General features: G+C 42.6%; 1 protein-coding gene across 2 annotated transcripts in view; it reads left to right on the top strand.

Annotated features, from left to right (window-relative positions):
* Positions 1-15,361, top strand: part of Pou2af2 (POU class 2 homeobox associating factor 2) — a 38,412-nt gene extending 23,051 nt beyond the window's left edge. For both annotated transcript variants that reach the window (XM_076925181.1, XM_076925182.1), the window contains 3 exons: positions 10,136-10,178; positions 13,213-13,511; positions 14,607-15,361. In XM_076925181.1, the coding sequence (XP_076781296.1) occupies positions 10,136-10,178; positions 13,213-13,511; positions 14,607-15,008 (744 nt within the window). In that variant the 3' untranslated portion in view covers positions 15,009-15,361. The remainder of the gene's footprint in view (positions 1-10,135; positions 10,179-13,212; positions 13,512-14,606) is intronic.
* The last annotated feature ends 1,946 nt before the right edge of the window (positions 15,362-17,307 follow it).

Genomic DNA, 17,307 nt, shown 5'->3' with positions numbered 1-17,307 from the left:
AAACTATACAGTAGAAATCTGTGGAAGTCTCCCCACAGTGTCCCACACTACCTCCGTTTCACATACATTCTTACAGATGTTTGTTGCAACCTCTGGGTAGACTCTAGGTTGTTGCAACAGGTTAATTGACTTCCAAATGTATCCTATGTAGTTACACAGGCGATACAAAGAAAATCTGTGTTTCTATAATAAGCTCCTTTCCCCAGAATTTTAACATGGCTTTTGCTGTCAGTCCTCCTCTGTGCTTTTGAAAGCTTTAATCAATCATTCCTTCTACATCAATGATGTAGGCCCTACGGTTGCCTAGGTTACCAAGGGTGAAGACATTTCAAAGACACACAGACTGAGGCTTTGTAAATATAAGGTAAGTGCTCATAAGGATGTTTCACCATTCCTTCCTCAATTGAATATTATGATTGACCTGCACAGTGCACCATTAAATTAGACGAACTTACGGAACTCACGGAAGAACTTATGGGCCTTTTGATTTTGTAGTGTGGAACTGGGAGATGTGGCAGTCCCTCTACACACAAGTATGAAGGTAGTTAATGGTGAACAAAAGAGAAAGGACCCTGGCAACTGTATGGTGACCAGGACAGGTGGCCAGGACAGCTCTCAGCACCTAGAGGCATGAATCAGCTGTCCTCATACAGCTTCTAAAAGGATGACAAACAGACACAGACAGAAATGTCACCTGCCAGTCTCCTGACACTCTGCCAGACCCTCAGCATCAGGTTTGCACTGGACTCCAGCAGCTGCACACTTGTTTACCACCAACTCCAGAGCCATGGCTTCACCATCAGAGTACATGTCTTAAAACAGCGCTTTCACCATGGCTACCGCCCTGAGACTCTGAAGATTCATTGCTCACTGGTGGACAAAGTCCAAGCCCTTAGCACAGCACAACAGCTCCTGTGTCTTCCTCCAGTTCCTCCCCATCATTCTGTCTTTACACTTTCTGTTTGCATTCCCACACCTCAGACACACTGTTGCAAACATCCAGGCCTTGGTTTTCTCCACAGTGACACATCCTCCTCCAACTTGCTTGGTAATTTCCCTTTATCTTTTCAGACTAGATTCAGATCTATATGATGGCATATCAAATTCCATTCTCTCAAGACAGTCAGTTACCCCAACTCTCATCTGTGTCCTCACTTCTCGATCTACACCAAGTTGTGGTTAAACAGATCTGGATTAGAACCCAGGCTGTGTCATGTGACCTCGAACAGGTCAACCTATAGACCAGAGAATACTTTATAACATCATCTGAAAAATTAGTGGTAATCGTCTGGTGAGAACACTTAGCACACAGTTTGAAGAGAACACAAACACATCTATAAAAGTTGTCACTGAGTGAGTGACACATTCATAATGCCTAACAGGAAGTAACTACAAGAAGCGCTGGTTCCATCAGCTCAACTCTTATTCTAAATACTGTTCTAATCACACTCACATTTGTATAACTATTGTCCCTATGAATCAATATGCTGACTACAAAACCCATGTCGTCTTTGTGTGTCTGGAATTACCAGTCCTAGAGCACAACAGGCACACAATATATTTGTATGGAAGCAACAAAAGGTAGTGCCTGCTGCTAGCGAGCAGGTTGCCTTCTGTTCCTTGCAGAGAGGCCAAGCTTTTCTTCCTCTGGGTTCAGTTCATAAGATTCCTTGCACAGGGAGCTTCCTTGCCCCTTCTTGGCCTTCACATTCAAAATCTGAGTACACTAACCTGACTTCTAATCTCCCATCTGTAGAAAGTAGGAACAAGCCATTGTATCTCCTGAGCTACATTTTCCTGGCTATGTATCTGCTACTTACTGCTTCCTGATAAACCACTTGGCCTTAGTAGTATAAAACATTGATCATTTCTTACAGTTTTCAGTGTCATCTGAAGCTTCATTTGCTGTCTCCCAGGGATGACTCATGCAGTTGCATTTAGCTGGGGACTCAGGTGAAGTGCATGGCTGGAAGCACTCTCCCTTGTCTCTCTGGTACCTGGTGCTGCCGGCTGTTGGCAGGATCACCCCACTTTCACTTCATGCAGTCTCTTGTCCTTCTGGAAGACAGACTCCCTTCTTCATAAGGAAGTAAACGGTAGTGAACAAAACAACCTTCAAATCCCCTTGAGGCCTAAGTCCTGAAGCTCCCAGATCTCTTTGGCCATATTTTATCATTCAACTCAAACCATAACCCGCTACCCTAAAATCAGGAGTAGATCAGTTGATGCCACTTCCTGGGGGGAGGAGCTTCTAAGAAACTGTACCCGTGTTTTCTTCTCACAGGTGGTTCATCTTCACAAGTGGGTCCTAATCTGAGCAATTTTTCTTCTGGCACCTGCAAAGCCCTGTGATTGTTTTTCATATCAAGGGCAGCCAGTGAATTCCGTGATTCTGTTGAGGAGCCGGGACACAGAACTTGCTTGATACGATGTCCTTGATAACTTACCAAAGAGGGATGCTTGTGAGGCTGGAGTCTCATGCTTGGTTCTCTTACTGCCTGGTTGATTGTGGGCACATAGCTGCTCCTATGCACGGTATCTCCTTTAGTAAGCCTGAGACAATATCCACTTTCTAAGGTGGCAGTGTGTGAAGTAATTGGCACCTTATAAATGCTTGTAATCCTAATTTCTAGTCGTCAGAGAGTGTCATTAGTTGGATAGTTCAGATACACAGTCTGTAAGTGAAATATGTTTCAAAGTTTGCAAAAGAAGTCAGGTTTATTAGAAGATGTTTGAGGTAGTGTAGGCACCATATAAAGCATGACATACATCCAATTTCCCCTGATTCTGCAACATGCTTATCACATTAGTGCACTCAATTCGTGATGCTTGTTTTTTATTTCCTGTGGGAAGGAAGTATGCCCACCTGACAGGGGTATCCATTTAAAGGTAATGTGTGGCCGGGCAGTGGTGGCACACGCCTTTAATCCCAGCACTTGGGAGGCAGAGGCAGGTGGATTTCTGAGTTTGAGACCAGCCTGGTCTACAAAATGAGTTCCAGGACAGCCAGGGCTACACAGAGAAACCCTGTCTCAAAAAACCAAAATAAATAAGTAAATAAATAAAATAAAATAAAAAATAAAGGTAATGTGTGTTGGCATCAGCATACCTTTACATGTATTACAACATTAGTGGAAAATCATGTCCCCAAGATGGATCTAAATTCAGATAAAAATATGATGTTAGCTAGTTCAATATAATATCACTAGGTTGACCTGCCTCCTGGCATGGCTAGAATAATCCTAAAAAAAAAAAAAAATGTGTAAAGTGTTGCAAATCCCTTGGAGGTGCCACCTACTCACAAATGGCTATAGTTATTACTACTGAAGTAGCACTATCAATATCTTTAAGTTTAAAGAAATGCTTTAGAAACTTTGTAATTATTTTTAATGGATTTAACAGCTCCAAAGAAACATTAAGCCACTGAGAGAGATCTTTCTTCATATATCCCAATGTGTTCCTTCAACGATGTTGGCACCTAAAAATATTATAGGGTCATAAAAATGGCAATAAATGTATTCAAAGGAAACTCCTAATCTTATCACTTTACTACCTTGGAGACCTATTAGTTCCAATTAACTCATTTTCATGGAGGGGCTTCTGGGGCAGCTGTGAGGCTGCTCTGCTAGCTACAGGAAGTTGCAGATCGGCAAATTTCATTCAAATATAAACCTCTAAATTTGGCTACCTGGTATTGCAGGATCCTGTTGTTTGCAGTATGCAAAATAAAAATTATATACCATCGTACACGGTCAGAAGCTGGGGACTCTGAAATATTAAATCCGGTGTTATTGATAGGATAAAAAGTAACTGCGTGAATACAATGTATTGAACAAAGAATAAAGGGGGTGAGTGGCCCCTTCAAATGGGGAAGGAAGTGTGTGTGGCCCAGGCCACTCTCTCCTAACCTATGAAATCTAAGAGTGGGCTGGAGAAAAGTAAGGTCTAATCGTTAAATCTGGCTAGTGAAATCCTCCCAGTCCCACACGGCTCTCTCTTCTTTGTTCTATGAGGTGAATTGAAGAGGTGTGTGTTGGCATTGGATTTAATATTGAATAGTTTAATATCTGAATAGTTCCTGGCCAGAAAGGGGACACACACCAATTTAATAAAAGTGGTCTATAACATGGTTTTAGTACTGTTATAAGGATTCATTGAAATTTGTTAAAACACAACAAATTGCATTCTTAAGATCTAAGAATTTCAGTACATGTAAATGATACCTGACTAGATCTAAATCTGGCCCCCATTAAGTGAAATGTCAATGGAAAAATCAAGAAAAATATTACTCTCTCTCATCTCATCTCATCTCATCTCATCTCATCTCAGAAGTATCCAATTCCATATAACTGTGGGCTTGTACATGATTATATTATTTCTCTGAATATTCCTAACTCTCCTTTAAGTTGAATTTTTTTAAATAGTGGTGTGTTTCTATTTCTATTTTCAAATTAAAATTCTTGAAAGGCAGCTTGGTGTGGTGGTGAGGAATTGGGCCCTGAAATAGAGGTCCTCACTGAGTCTCACTCCTGCCACAGTAACACACCCTAGAAAGAAACTTGCATGTTCCTTCAGTGCCTCAGCTTTGTAGTCAATACAATGAGAAAAATGATACTTGCCTTCAGGATGTTTTAAGACAAAAATCACAGAGCAAACTTTGAAATAGGATTTATAAAAACAAAAATATAAAATGTTAATTAAAAAAAAAAACAGAAGTCAACGTGGATCTGGGGAGATGGCTCGATCAGTAAAATGCTTGCCATGAAAACCTGACATCAGATACTTCACATCACAAAAAAAAAAAAAAAACCAATGACAACAACAACAAACCACAGACACCACAGCTCATGTGTATAACTTCAGAGCAAGGAGTGGGAGAAGACAAAGACAGGAGGATCCCAGGACTTGCTGGTTCTACAGTTTAGCCAAGTTAGTGAGCTCCAGATCCAATTAGAGACCTTGTTTCAAAAACTAAGGTGGAGAGTAACTGAAGAAGATACCCAACATCAACCTCCACCCACATATACACATATGTACACACTCATGTGTATAAATAAATAATTTTAAACTTGATATGTGAGTTATGCAGCAAATTACAATTAAACAATTAGTAAATCAATAAGATCTGAAGAAATCTATACCAAACTCTAAAAGATATAAAGAAACACAGAATCGTGGATGGTGGGAAAACGAGAAGGTTGTATAATATATAGGACAAGAACAAAAGGTCCAAGGCGTATCTAAGTACTCAGAGGATGGACGAGGGCAAAGCTTAAAGAGGCAATCGTTCAGCGTGGTTGTAACCGATGAAAGGCACGGAACCCCAGAAAAACAAAGACACAAAGCGCATCCTGGACCAAGCAGAAGGAAGAGGAACGTGGTTTACTTCTTGACAATGTAAGCTTGACAATGAAGATCCTGGAAGGCAGAAAAAATAAATTTTAAAAGCAACAAGAAAAGAAAAACAAGCTCGTTGCACAGAATCACTTTAAGAGTAATAGCAGACTTCTGACTGGAATTATGGAAGCCAAAGACAGTGGGCTTGTGTTTCAAAGTGCTAAGAAATTAAACTCGAAGAAGTTCTGATTGTAAGATCAGAAATAGGATCTTCCAAGAACAAGGTCAAAAGAAATTATTTTTTTTTTTTAGATAAATAAAACCCAAAGTGAATTACTTTTAAAATGCACACACATTTAAGGAATTTTATAGAAAGTTGCTTTTGGAAGCTGGAACTAATATAGAAAGTCTGGACAAATACTAACCAGATAAAAGGTCAGCGTAGAAGTAAATACAGTAGAAATTTGCTTAACATATTGTAATGTATTATATTATTATTATAATATATTGTAATATATTAACTACATTGTAGCTGCTTGACTTAAAGAATAAAACTGACCAGCGCAAAACAGTAGTGAGAATTAATGTCCTTGGGTTCTTGTCTTTCTGTAGGTTTTAGGTATTGTTTGCAGGTCTTGTTAAGTCTGCATGGTAATGTTTTATGGGTGACCATAAAAAATGAAAATAGTGTATAATTCCCACAGTGCAGACAAGATGAAATTATATAGAAGGAACAAACGCACGAGGCTTCTTTTGTCAAATTATAAATAAAATTAGCTTGAGTCATAACTGCAGAGCCTCTCATATCAAAATTGGGTCTGGGCAGGAACAGCGCAGGTATTTCCATGCTAATAGTTAAGGCTATTCAGAGGGAGGAAAAGAAAAGAGTGGTAGCTTCAGGATTGGTGGTGGCGGAGAGGAAGGTTGGGGACCTTTAGAGAAGAACTGTAGAAGCCAGAAGGGTCTTCATCAGCCACAGTGAACAGCAGCCTGCCTGCAGCCCAGCATGGTACAGAGGCATTTGAGCTGGTACTGAGGAGAGAAGCCCATGATGCTCTGGGACTTACAAATGTCAGAAAGACCCAGCCATCCAACTGAGCTTTGATTCATAACTTCATCCTGGCCCTGGCTTGGCCAGAGCAGTAAATCAGAGGACAAATGGGGAAGGGGAGGCAACATCAGACCCAACCAGAGAAGCATCTGATCAGCTACCAACCCCACCACCATTCAATCTCACTGACCAGGAGGCCGAGACCAAAGTCAGAAGGTATCAGAGGTCTGCAATAGAATCCTTCTAGAAGAGGCCCTGGCAGGCATTCAGAAGGGCCCTGGCCACTTGGGAACTTGTGCCAGATCCAGGTCATCTATGATTTGGTCAAACAGATGTTAGGGGCCTTGCTCTGCACCTCTCCCAATGTATCTAAGGGTTCGTGCCTGCCACTTAACTTAGCCAGGGGTATCAGTACTCATCTGTACTCCCAGCAGGAGGGATGAAGCAGCACAGGCCTGAGTTCAAGACCAGCTTGGACAATATAGTGAAACCTTGTCTCAAAACCAAAATTGCACCCCATGGATTCACAGTTTGAGTTGCTCATTGCCAACAGCAGTTTTGAAGTATTCTGGGGAGACTCCCGTCAGTGGATAATTCATGTCTTATATTGTAGCCACTCTGAAGAGCTGATAAAACCTCTGCTGTTCCACCAGGTCCCACCCTGAGATGAGATGGGCTTTACTTTTGTAAAACACCCAACACAGCAAAAAGAGACAGACTTCTCAGTCACCAGGCCAACTCTCATAAGATCTCAATGCTTAAGATTGAGATCCTTGTTCCACTAATAATTACTCCAAAGAAGAAGTGATATGGGCGATTTTATTACAGAAAATTATATTAATTTTGTTTTATATTACTAACTACCTCTTACTGTGCCTGATTTATAAGCTAAACCTGATCAACGTGTGTAAGTAGGAATAACATAGTGTATGTATGTCTCGGTGATAAGAGGGGACTGCTGCAACATGAGCCACGTAGCACCTGCTAGCTATTTATGCCAGGTGCTATTTTAAGCACTTCATGGCTATGTTCTAACCAAAGTTCACAATAAGGGGGCAGATCTGGGATTCAAACAGACATGTTGGTTCTCTGATATTCATTCTTAAATACAATGCTGCCACTGAGTGGTTGCATGATGATGTCTTACCTGGAAGGCAGAATTCGAAGTCAGAGCTATGGACAGAATGATTGAGACCTCAAGATTTCCAGGATGAAGCCTAGACTCCAGTGTGGTTGTATTCAGAGGTGGAGACTCAGGGGTAATTAATATATTAGATATATGATCTTTGTGTGTCACTTGACATCCCAATGAGAAGACTGCAAACCAGAAAGAGACCCAAACAAGAATGAAGCCATGACCTCAGATTCCCAGTTCCTAAAAGTGTGGAACAAAGGACTAAGCCCCAGACTGCAGTCTCTATTGTAGCCGATAATGTGACTAGGAGGGAAGTTGGTAGGGGTGCTCTTGAAAAAAATGGCTCAGTCAGTAAAATGCTCACAAACATGAGGACCTGAGTTTAGAACCTGGCACCAACATACAAAGCTGGGAATCATGGCGCACACTTGAAATCCAGAGCCAGGAAGACAGAAACAAGAATATGCCCAGGGCTTGCTGGCCAACTGGCCTCACTCATCCCCATGGCTCCCAATGATGTCTCATCTCAGAAATCAAGATGGGCAAGATTGACCTCCTCTGATCTTTAAACACACACACACACACACACACACACACACACAAACATATACACATGTGCGCCCACATATAAACAACACATTTATAAAATAATCGATTATCTTCAAATATTCAAAAACCTCTATGTGGAATAAGAGTTAAGCCTATTCTGAATGAGAGAAGGAGATGATTAGCAAAGACCCCTTGCAGCTGAGTTTAAGGACTCAGCTCCAGGACGAGAAAGAGAGGAGAGGAGAGAGAGAGAGAGAGAGAGAGAGAGAGAGAGAGAGAGAGAGAGAGAGAGAGAGAGAGACCAGAGCATGGAGTTCTCTGAATGGCACTGGAAACATGCAGGGTGATTGCATGAGAGTCTGTGAAACCTCTCCAGCTCTTGGAGTCTGCAGACCTGGAGAGTTTCGGCTAAGAGTTTGGCCTTAAAGATGCTTGACCTGCTTGGAAGGTATTTTCACCACAGACTTTATTGGGGGCCATTTTGGAGCTAGCATTTGCTTTTGTAATATTCATTTCTTGTATTTTATGTGCGACTCTGTGTGTGCTGTTGTGTACATGTGTGATCTGTGCACATGTGTCTGTGTGCATGTAAAGATCACTGTTGAATGTCTTTCCTCAATTACTCTCCCACTAACCCTGAAGCTCATGAATTCAGCTAAAATGGCTGGCCAGTAAGCTTCAGGGATACACTTGTCTGTAGTGCCCAACCCTAAGGCGAGGGTTACAGGCACATGTTGCCTACCCAGGTTTTTACATGGCTTCCGGAAACCCAGACCTACACCCTCGTGCTGCCACAGCTGACTTGCCTGCCCCCATTTGCAATGTTCTAAGACTCTGCACATCTAGATACCCTTCATTCTGATGTCTGAACATCACCTCCTCCTGGGTGCGTCCCCAACACCCACATCAGCCATCTCCCCAATCATAGATTCCTTACCTTTCCATATCATTGTCTCTCACAGTGGCTATGGGCACAGACAAGTACAAAGGAAATAGCTTAAACCAGTAGAAATACTGGTTCTGGAGATGTGAGCAGGCCCTGGTCCCTCAGAGCTCACAGAATTCCTTCCTTTCCTCCTTTCTTCTGGTGGTCACTAGGATTCCTGGACTCCCAATCATGGGGTTAAACTATTTATGTTTTTCTTGTCTCTATATGACCACCATGTCTGTATCACTGAGTTTTCTCTTCTTAAAAAATCATTTTATGTTTTGTTTTATATAGATTTTTGCCTGCATGCAGTACCCACAGAGGCCAGAAGAGGGCATCAGATCCCTAGGGACTGGAGTTACAAATGGTTGGGAACCACCCTGTGAGAGCTGGGAATTGAACTTGCTCAGGAAGAGCAGCCTACTTAACCACTGAGCCATCTCTCCCAGTCCTCTTCTCTTCTTACAGGGACATCAGTCATCTGGGAGTGTGGGCACATCCTAATTCAATATGACCACATCTTAATTGAAGTAGTTACACCTTGAACGATCCTATGTCTAAATATGGTTCTAGTCGCAGTTACTAGGAATTAAGATAAGACTTCAGTGTTGGAGCTCAGTAGGTAGAGAGAGACTCACCTCCATGCCAGGTGAGCTAAGCTCAACATACCTGGAGATACATATAGAGAACATACCTGACTCCTGCAAGATGTCCTCTGACCTCCGCATGTGCAGCCTCCCACAACGCACACACAGATGTACAGACACATATATACACACATACACACACATATACAAATACACACATATGTACAGACACATATACACACATATGCAAATACACATATATGCACAAACATACACACATATACAAATACACATATATATGCACAAACACATATAAACACGTACACAGCCATATAAATACACACATATACAAATGTGTACATATGTACAAACACATAAATACACACAAACATACACGCATACATTCACTCCCAAAAACGAAAGGAAGGGAGGAACAGAAGGAAAGAGGGAGGAAAGAAGGATAGTTTGAAAATATATTTCTGATTTTAAAATGTAAATTCCAGCTTGTAACTAAAGATGAAAACACCTGCATTCTGTTTGCCTTCCAGGGCAGTGTCAGCTCCTCTCAGCCTCCATTCATCCAGATGCCAGGTGAGACCTTTAACTCAACAAGCAATTTACTCCCTTTTAAGTAACAAGTGAGCATGTGTGCTTTGTTTTCCAGTGTGGGGAAGCACAGAGCCCAGGGCTGTGCACATGCTGTGTAACTACTCTCTATCACCATGTCCTGTCTCCAGCCAAGAGCTTCCAACGTTTTGTTAACATATCACGTTCTCAGTTTTGCTTCTTTAAGGGGAAAAAAATGATCAGTGAAGGCAGATCTTACTGAATCATCCTGAACTTGGTTGATTAGGTCTTGAAAGGAGGGTCTTTTTGATCTCCTGCCTGAAAGAAGCTTCTGGGCAAAGGCAATAGTAATCAGGCTCCTGGCATAGTGTTGAAACATCTAAAGTTCTCACATCGTGACTGAATACCACTTGCAGTTCTCAACCTGTGGCTCACAATGTCAGATATTTTGCATATCAGATACTTACAATTCAAACAACTAGCAAAAACTACAATTATGAAGTAGCAAGGATAATAATTTTATGTTGGGGGTCACCACAACATGAGGAACTGTATTAAAGTGCCACAGCATTGGGAAGGCTGAGGATCACTGTAAGAGATGATGTGCCCTCTGTAGATAAAAGGGGAGGGATCATGAGGGGTTAGGGCCTCATTTATTAAGTACCCCCTGGATGTCACACGTGTGTCCCGTGTATTGTATTTGTGTCACTTTGGTGTGTCTTGATTCTACAGTCCTGTGAGGATGGGAAACGGTGTTCTTAACAGTAATAAGCATCCTTGTACACACACACCTCCAACCCCACCACATACTACCCTTTCCAAAGCTAAAACTCCAAAGTGATTTAACACTTTGCAAGTTGCATGGGAAGAGACATTCCGAAGCATCCCAGTTAGCTGATGTAAATGTCTCTCTCTGTTGTGTTTTCCCCTCCTGTTTACTTCCATTCAAATTTGATTGCATCTGCTTTTTTTTACTAAAAGGAGTTCCTGCAGATTCTCCCAACTTCTAGAATTTTCCTCCTCTTTTTATAGAGAAATGGATACACTTGGGAAAGCAGAGGGCTTTTCTTCATGGTTGGTTTTTATTTTGAAATTAGAAATGTAAATGCACCACTCTGGAAGCATCATCTACCTGTTCACCACCCTCACCAATCGGTGGGATGTAGCTTCATGACATGAATTTTTATTTACCCAGATTTCTCTCCCAGGAAAGTGTGTTAATAATTAAAACGGTCACCACAGAATCCATCAGTGAGGGAAGTCAGGGCAGGAACTTGAAGCTGACTCACTCACAGGCCGATTGGAAATTGGTGGATGAAAAATGAAAGTATAATGAGCTAAAGGCCGTGGCGGGGAACGCGCGTCTCCCCAAATGAATACGTTTGAATGGCATGTGAGTGCAGCATTCCACTCCTGGGTTTCCAGACCAAACGGTGCATGAGACCCGATCTACCAGCACAGGGCTCTACCAGCACAGGGATCTTAGAACCCTGGGAAGATAGCAGTACCAGGGCACAGAGTGAAAAGCAAAATATAAAATACTACATTAGGTGAAAGATCCTCAGGTTCTCATTGTGAACAAGTCACCCAGGGGAAGGGTCCTGAGGAACTTGGTTTCTCTTCTGGGTGGGGTGGGTAAGGACCAAACTCAATGGGACTCGCTGTTGTTGGAGGAAGGGAAGGAGAGGGGGCATCTTCTCCACACCTCAGCACTTTAGGGAAGAAATTTAAGGTGTATAAAGGTCTGAGGATATGAAAGCTTAAGTGAGTTGTGAGGATCTGAGAAGGCAATTTAAGATCTGCAAATGCAAGTTATAAAGGTCTAAGATGAGATATATAAAATGATAAATTACACGGACCTGGAGCCTGTGCCCCAAACGACTTCTCAACAACCATCCATTACTGCCACAGACAACTGCGGGTCAGAAGCCTGTAGAGGTGAGCGAAGGAATCCAGTCTGACCACAAGGGGGCAGCAAATAACATTAGAACCATCAAAGCAAAACGTGTCAGAGGGTTTTTTTTGTTGTTTTTTTCCTCAAAAACTGGCTTCTTTGCAATCATATTGGCTCAGGGCAAGCCATCTCCTGATTCAGGCTAGGTGTGAGACATGATGGCGAAGATCTATGTGCAGAAAAATCACAAGACAATACACCTGTCCCTGGCTTGAAGTGAGGTGTGTATTATCTTACCCAGAGAGATATCATCCGATGTAAAAATCCTAGAAGCAGCCTCCAGGCTGTATGTTATGAATGTAGTCCTGTATATACAGGATGCAGTCTTGTATATTATGGGATACAGTCCTGTATATTATGGGATGTAGCTCAGAAGCTGTGAAAAGATGTTTATAGTTCCATCAAAAGGTGTAAATTCCAAATATTCCAGTTTGATTCTGTTGTTGCAACAAATATCATGACCAAAGCCCCCTTTAAGGAGGAAAGGGGTTGTTTCAGCTTTCAGATTATTGTCCATCATTGAGGGAAGGCAGGGCGGCAACTTGAAGCAGAAAGCTTACATGAATGTTAGTTGCTGACTCGCTCACAGCTTACACTTAGCTAACTTTCTTAAACAGCCCAGGGATACCTGCCCAGGGAATAGTGCTTCCCACAGTGGGCACACCCAACATCACTTAATAATAAAGGCAGTCTCTAACCTCCATACCCACAGACCAACCTGATAAAGACACTCGTTTGAGATTCTATTTGCAATTGGGTCTAGGCTATGTCAAGTTGACAGTTAATGCTGACTAGGATACAATACCAAGAGATTCTCTAACTTATCTCTCTGTGCCCCCTCCTAGAAGTATCTGGACCTAAAAGATGCATGATAAATTGTTATCTGGGTGAAGTTATTGTACAACTAACATGAAGTCATCTCTAAAACCAGAGTGAACTTGAATAGAGGAATACTGCATGCCATTCAAGACTCGTGGTTTCTTTGTTAACAATGGTGTTGGGCACGTGTGGGTGCCATCTCTTCATACGGCACCAATGCAGAACCACAATGCTCTGAGCTTCCTACTTGAAATTTTTGCTCATTTCTCTTTCATTTGGCTACAGGATCACCAGTGATGTCAGGTTACTATGGTGTCAGGAGATCTTTCCTGTCTGATTCTGACTTCCATAGCAGCAAACAGTTCTCAAATGACCTCTACACCCCCAGCGTGACCAAGCCCTTTGCCTGTGAGTCCTCAGCTGGGCAGAGCCACACGGGTCTGCTGGAGTCCTACCTGGCAGAACCCTACGGAGACTACCGCCCACCAGCGCTGACCCCCACACCGAGTTCCCTGTTCAGCACCTCGACGCTGCCACCGCTCTTGCCACCTCCATTCCCCAGTGACCCAACTCATTTCGTCTTTGTGAGTATGGCTATTTCATGTGCAGGGGGAGGGGGAGGGGCTCCCAGCTCCTTTGGCCCAGCACTCATGCACGGTAACCAAGCCGAAGCCAGATGACTCACTCACCTGGGGATTCCTGAGGCTGCTCTGCTCACACCTGGAGGTGCTGGGTCAGGCCGGCTTTGCTGGGACACTTCTGAGGAAGACCAGCTCAAAGATCCCATCAAAACCAAGACATCAACAGTCTAGGGTTTTGGAGCAGGGGCCTGTAAGATAGACTTTACATTCATTTTGTTACTGTTCTGTTTGCTAAATGTTCCCCCACGCTGTTAATGCAAGACTTCTTCAGGTCTCTGAGCCCTAAGGGGCCAAGGTTGAAGTCACATCTAGATAGGATTAAAGAGCTCCCCAAAGAGATTCACCCAATGTAAGAGGAATCTTCACTTCCCCACCAGTCCCTTGGCTCTGGCTTCCTCACAGCATGCCCTCCCACCTTGTTCTCTCTTAATCCCTCCAAAGAAATAAGTTCAGAAAGATCTAAAAGCTTCTAATAGTCCTTTTATAGAAAACTGTAAAGCCTTCTGCCACAATAGAATGAACGGCTGAAGGTGGAATTTTAGACCAAAAGGGTGGGACCAGGAATTAACCTTATTCTGTGGCAAGGACTTTCATGGACTTTTGTTTTGTACTGCTTGCAGCAACTCAAGAAATCTGTGCCCCATTTCACAGACGAAGAGCTCAGTGTCGGGAGGGTGGTAGGTGGTACAGTGAGTGAACTCAAGAAAAGTCCACCCCAAGAAAAGTACCGATGAGCCCATAGGGAGCCCCAATGTCAGGTCATTCTAGAGCCTATGTCATTGGAGGGCTTCTACTCACCCAAACCAGAAACAAATGCTGCCTTCTGCTGCTTCTGTAAAGAGGAATGTAGGGCCCAGACTAACATCCTCAAGTAGAAATTAACCCAGATTTTCCTGGCGGGAAAAGCTGCCTGCAAGGCATGCTTCTGCAGCAGCAAAAGCATGCAAAGTTTCTCCAAATGTCTCGGTCCAGTGGCAGCTCTGTATCCTCAGAGTATCGACTAAAGAATAATTCCTATGCTTTTGCCATTTTCCTTAGAGAGACTCCTGGGAACAGACGGTACCAGATGGGCTCAGCCAGCCGGACCCTATGCCCACCGATGCCCTGCAGACCTTGCCACCCAGTACCAGTTGCCTCTCCCAACTGGAGTCAGGAAACAGCACCCAGCACAGGAACATGGGCTGGGGGGCGTCCCTTGCTGGGACTCAGTCCTACTCGCTGCATGCATTGGAAGATCTGCACCACACACCAGGGTACCCCACCCCACCTCCATACCCCTTCAGTTCTTTCATGACAGTGTCAAATGACCTCCCACCCAAGGTGGGGCCCCTCTCCCCGGAGGAAGGGTCAGATGTCTCTTCCCTTCATGATCCTTCACCTTGGACAAAAGAAGATGGCAGTATGGCCTGGAGCTCTTATGAATGCCGGAGAGCTTACTGAGAAGCAGGCCAGAGGACTTCTGCATCCTTATAGAAGTTGGACCCTGTGTCCACAGATTCTTCTAGGTGTGTTAGCTCATTCAGAACTGGATTTTCAGTTTAAGCCACAATTCTGTCAGTGCTAGTTGACAATGACACTCATCCCCGTTCTCATCCACTGCGAGACCCCTACAAAACACTACAATGTCAATCAAATATGTGTGGATCACACCTTAATGAGACAACCTTTACAAGGAGGTCACCTTAGAGCTTTGGTAACCTATTCTATTCTAAATTTTCTGTTACCTTTAAAGCATCATTTTTAGCACTGGTTATTTTTCTTGTAATGCATTAAAAAACTTTATGCAGATCATAAAACAATGATTTCCTGTCTAATTTTTATTAGTTATGAACTATGTGTATTTAGCAAAAGAAAGAGGAAATGGTATATGCAGTTTGGAGCATGTAAAACAAAACTCATTTTATATAGCATGTGACTTTAGAGTGTGTACTATTATACACATTTCCCTTATTACAGGGACTTGTAAAGGCCCAGTTTAAAAAAAAAATATGGCACCTGTACAAGTGTTATATTGTCAATAAAATAGTATGAGGTCAGGAGATTGGCTTTGTAAAGGTAAAATTTTATCCCGGATGTCCAAATGTTATTTCAGAATCCCCCCCCCCCCCAGAAGGTTGATCAATGGTGGCTTCAGTTAAACTAGGCAGTATCTGACTAATGGAATACATTACAGTTGCCAAAGTGTCTGAATACAATGGGCATTCAATGATTAAAGAGAAACAATTCATATATTTAAAAGAAAATGTAGGACTAGCTTGTTGCAGGCAGCAAACAGGACACCAAGAGGCAAAGGGACGTTGAGAAAGTGCATATTGCCAGGCAAGAGTCACCAACAATCATATTCAATATTTTCCAGCTACGCAAGAAGACCACTGTGGCTTATTGGGAAGAGCTGTATAGCACTTACTACATATAAAAAAAATAGAAACTGACATCAGAAACAGGAAACTGCTTCTAATAATTCTGGGCAGTATGGGTTCCTTGCTGATCTGAGTAATGTCCACTGGGTAGTGTGGTTACCTGCAGGCCACACCCACCGTAAATGACCTGCACACACCTTGACACTGTAGATGCAGAAACCAAGGCGCATAGGGGACACTCACAATTTCCTATCACAACTCTTTCTTTACTTCCTTCTCATACCTTTCAGACCCTTCTGGTTCCTCCTGTCTCCTAGAAGCCACGACTCCTGTTTTCTACCAAGGTCTCTAAAGTTCCAGTTTGGCCAAATTCTTCAAGAAAGTCCTCAAAATGTCCTCTGCTGATGTCTTATTGTTTACCTCAGCTAGGAAGGTAGAGTGTACAAATTCAAATCCGGGTAGTAATTCATACTTAGATGCAAATAGTGGACATCTCCTTCTCTCATCTTCTGGTGAGGTTTTCTATCTCAACAAACCACCCCTAGCTTCTGAAATTAAGAGTTGAAAGCCTCCCTCTTCCTTGTGCTCAGAGCTCCCCCCTGGAGAGTACCCATGTAGGAGCACAGGAAAAGGAACTTCGGTGGCTGCCATGTGGCCATGTCTCACTGGTGACTTCCTTTCTTTCAACAGCTAATTTTAGGTAGCTCTAGATATGCACACTTATGTATGTATGTATTATGTGTGTATGTATGAATGTGTGTGTGTATGTATGTGTGTGTATGTATGTATGTGTGTATGTATGTGTGTATGTATGTGTGTGTATGTATGTATGTGTGTATGTATGTGTGTATGTATGTGTGTATGTATGTGTGTGTATGTATGTATGTGTGTATGTGTATGTATGCATGTGTGTATGTGTGTGTATGTATGAATGTATGTGTGTGTATGTATGAATGTGTGTGTGTATGTATGTGTATGTATGCATGTGTGTATGTGTGTATGTATGTATGAATGTGTATGCATGTATGTATGTATGTGTGTGTGTATGTATGTGTATGTATGCATGTGTGTATGTGTGTATGTATGAATGTGTGTATGCGTGTGTATGTATGAATGTGTGTGTATGCATGTATGTATGTGTGTATGAATGTGTGTGTACATATATATGTATGTATGCACATAAATGATTATACAAATCTGTGGGGATACAATGTGATCCTTAAATATGCATGTTCTAATTTGCTTTCTGCTGCTGTGATAAACATCATGGCCCAAAAGCAGCTTGGAAGGCAGGGCCTTACAAGCTCCAGCTTAGCCCATCATGAAGAAAGTCAGGCAGAAACCTGGAGGCAAGAGACCCATTGAGAAACACTGCTCTG

This window comes from Arvicanthis niloticus, chromosome 26, assembly GCF_011762505.2.
Source record: "Arvicanthis niloticus isolate mArvNil1 chromosome 26, mArvNil1.pat.X, whole genome shotgun sequence".
NCBI classification, from domain to species: Eukaryota; Metazoa; Chordata; class Mammalia; order Rodentia; family Muridae; genus Arvicanthis; species Arvicanthis niloticus.
The sequence above is the reverse complement of the archived record's forward strand: the minus strand, read 5'-3'. Positions and strand labels throughout refer to the sequence as shown.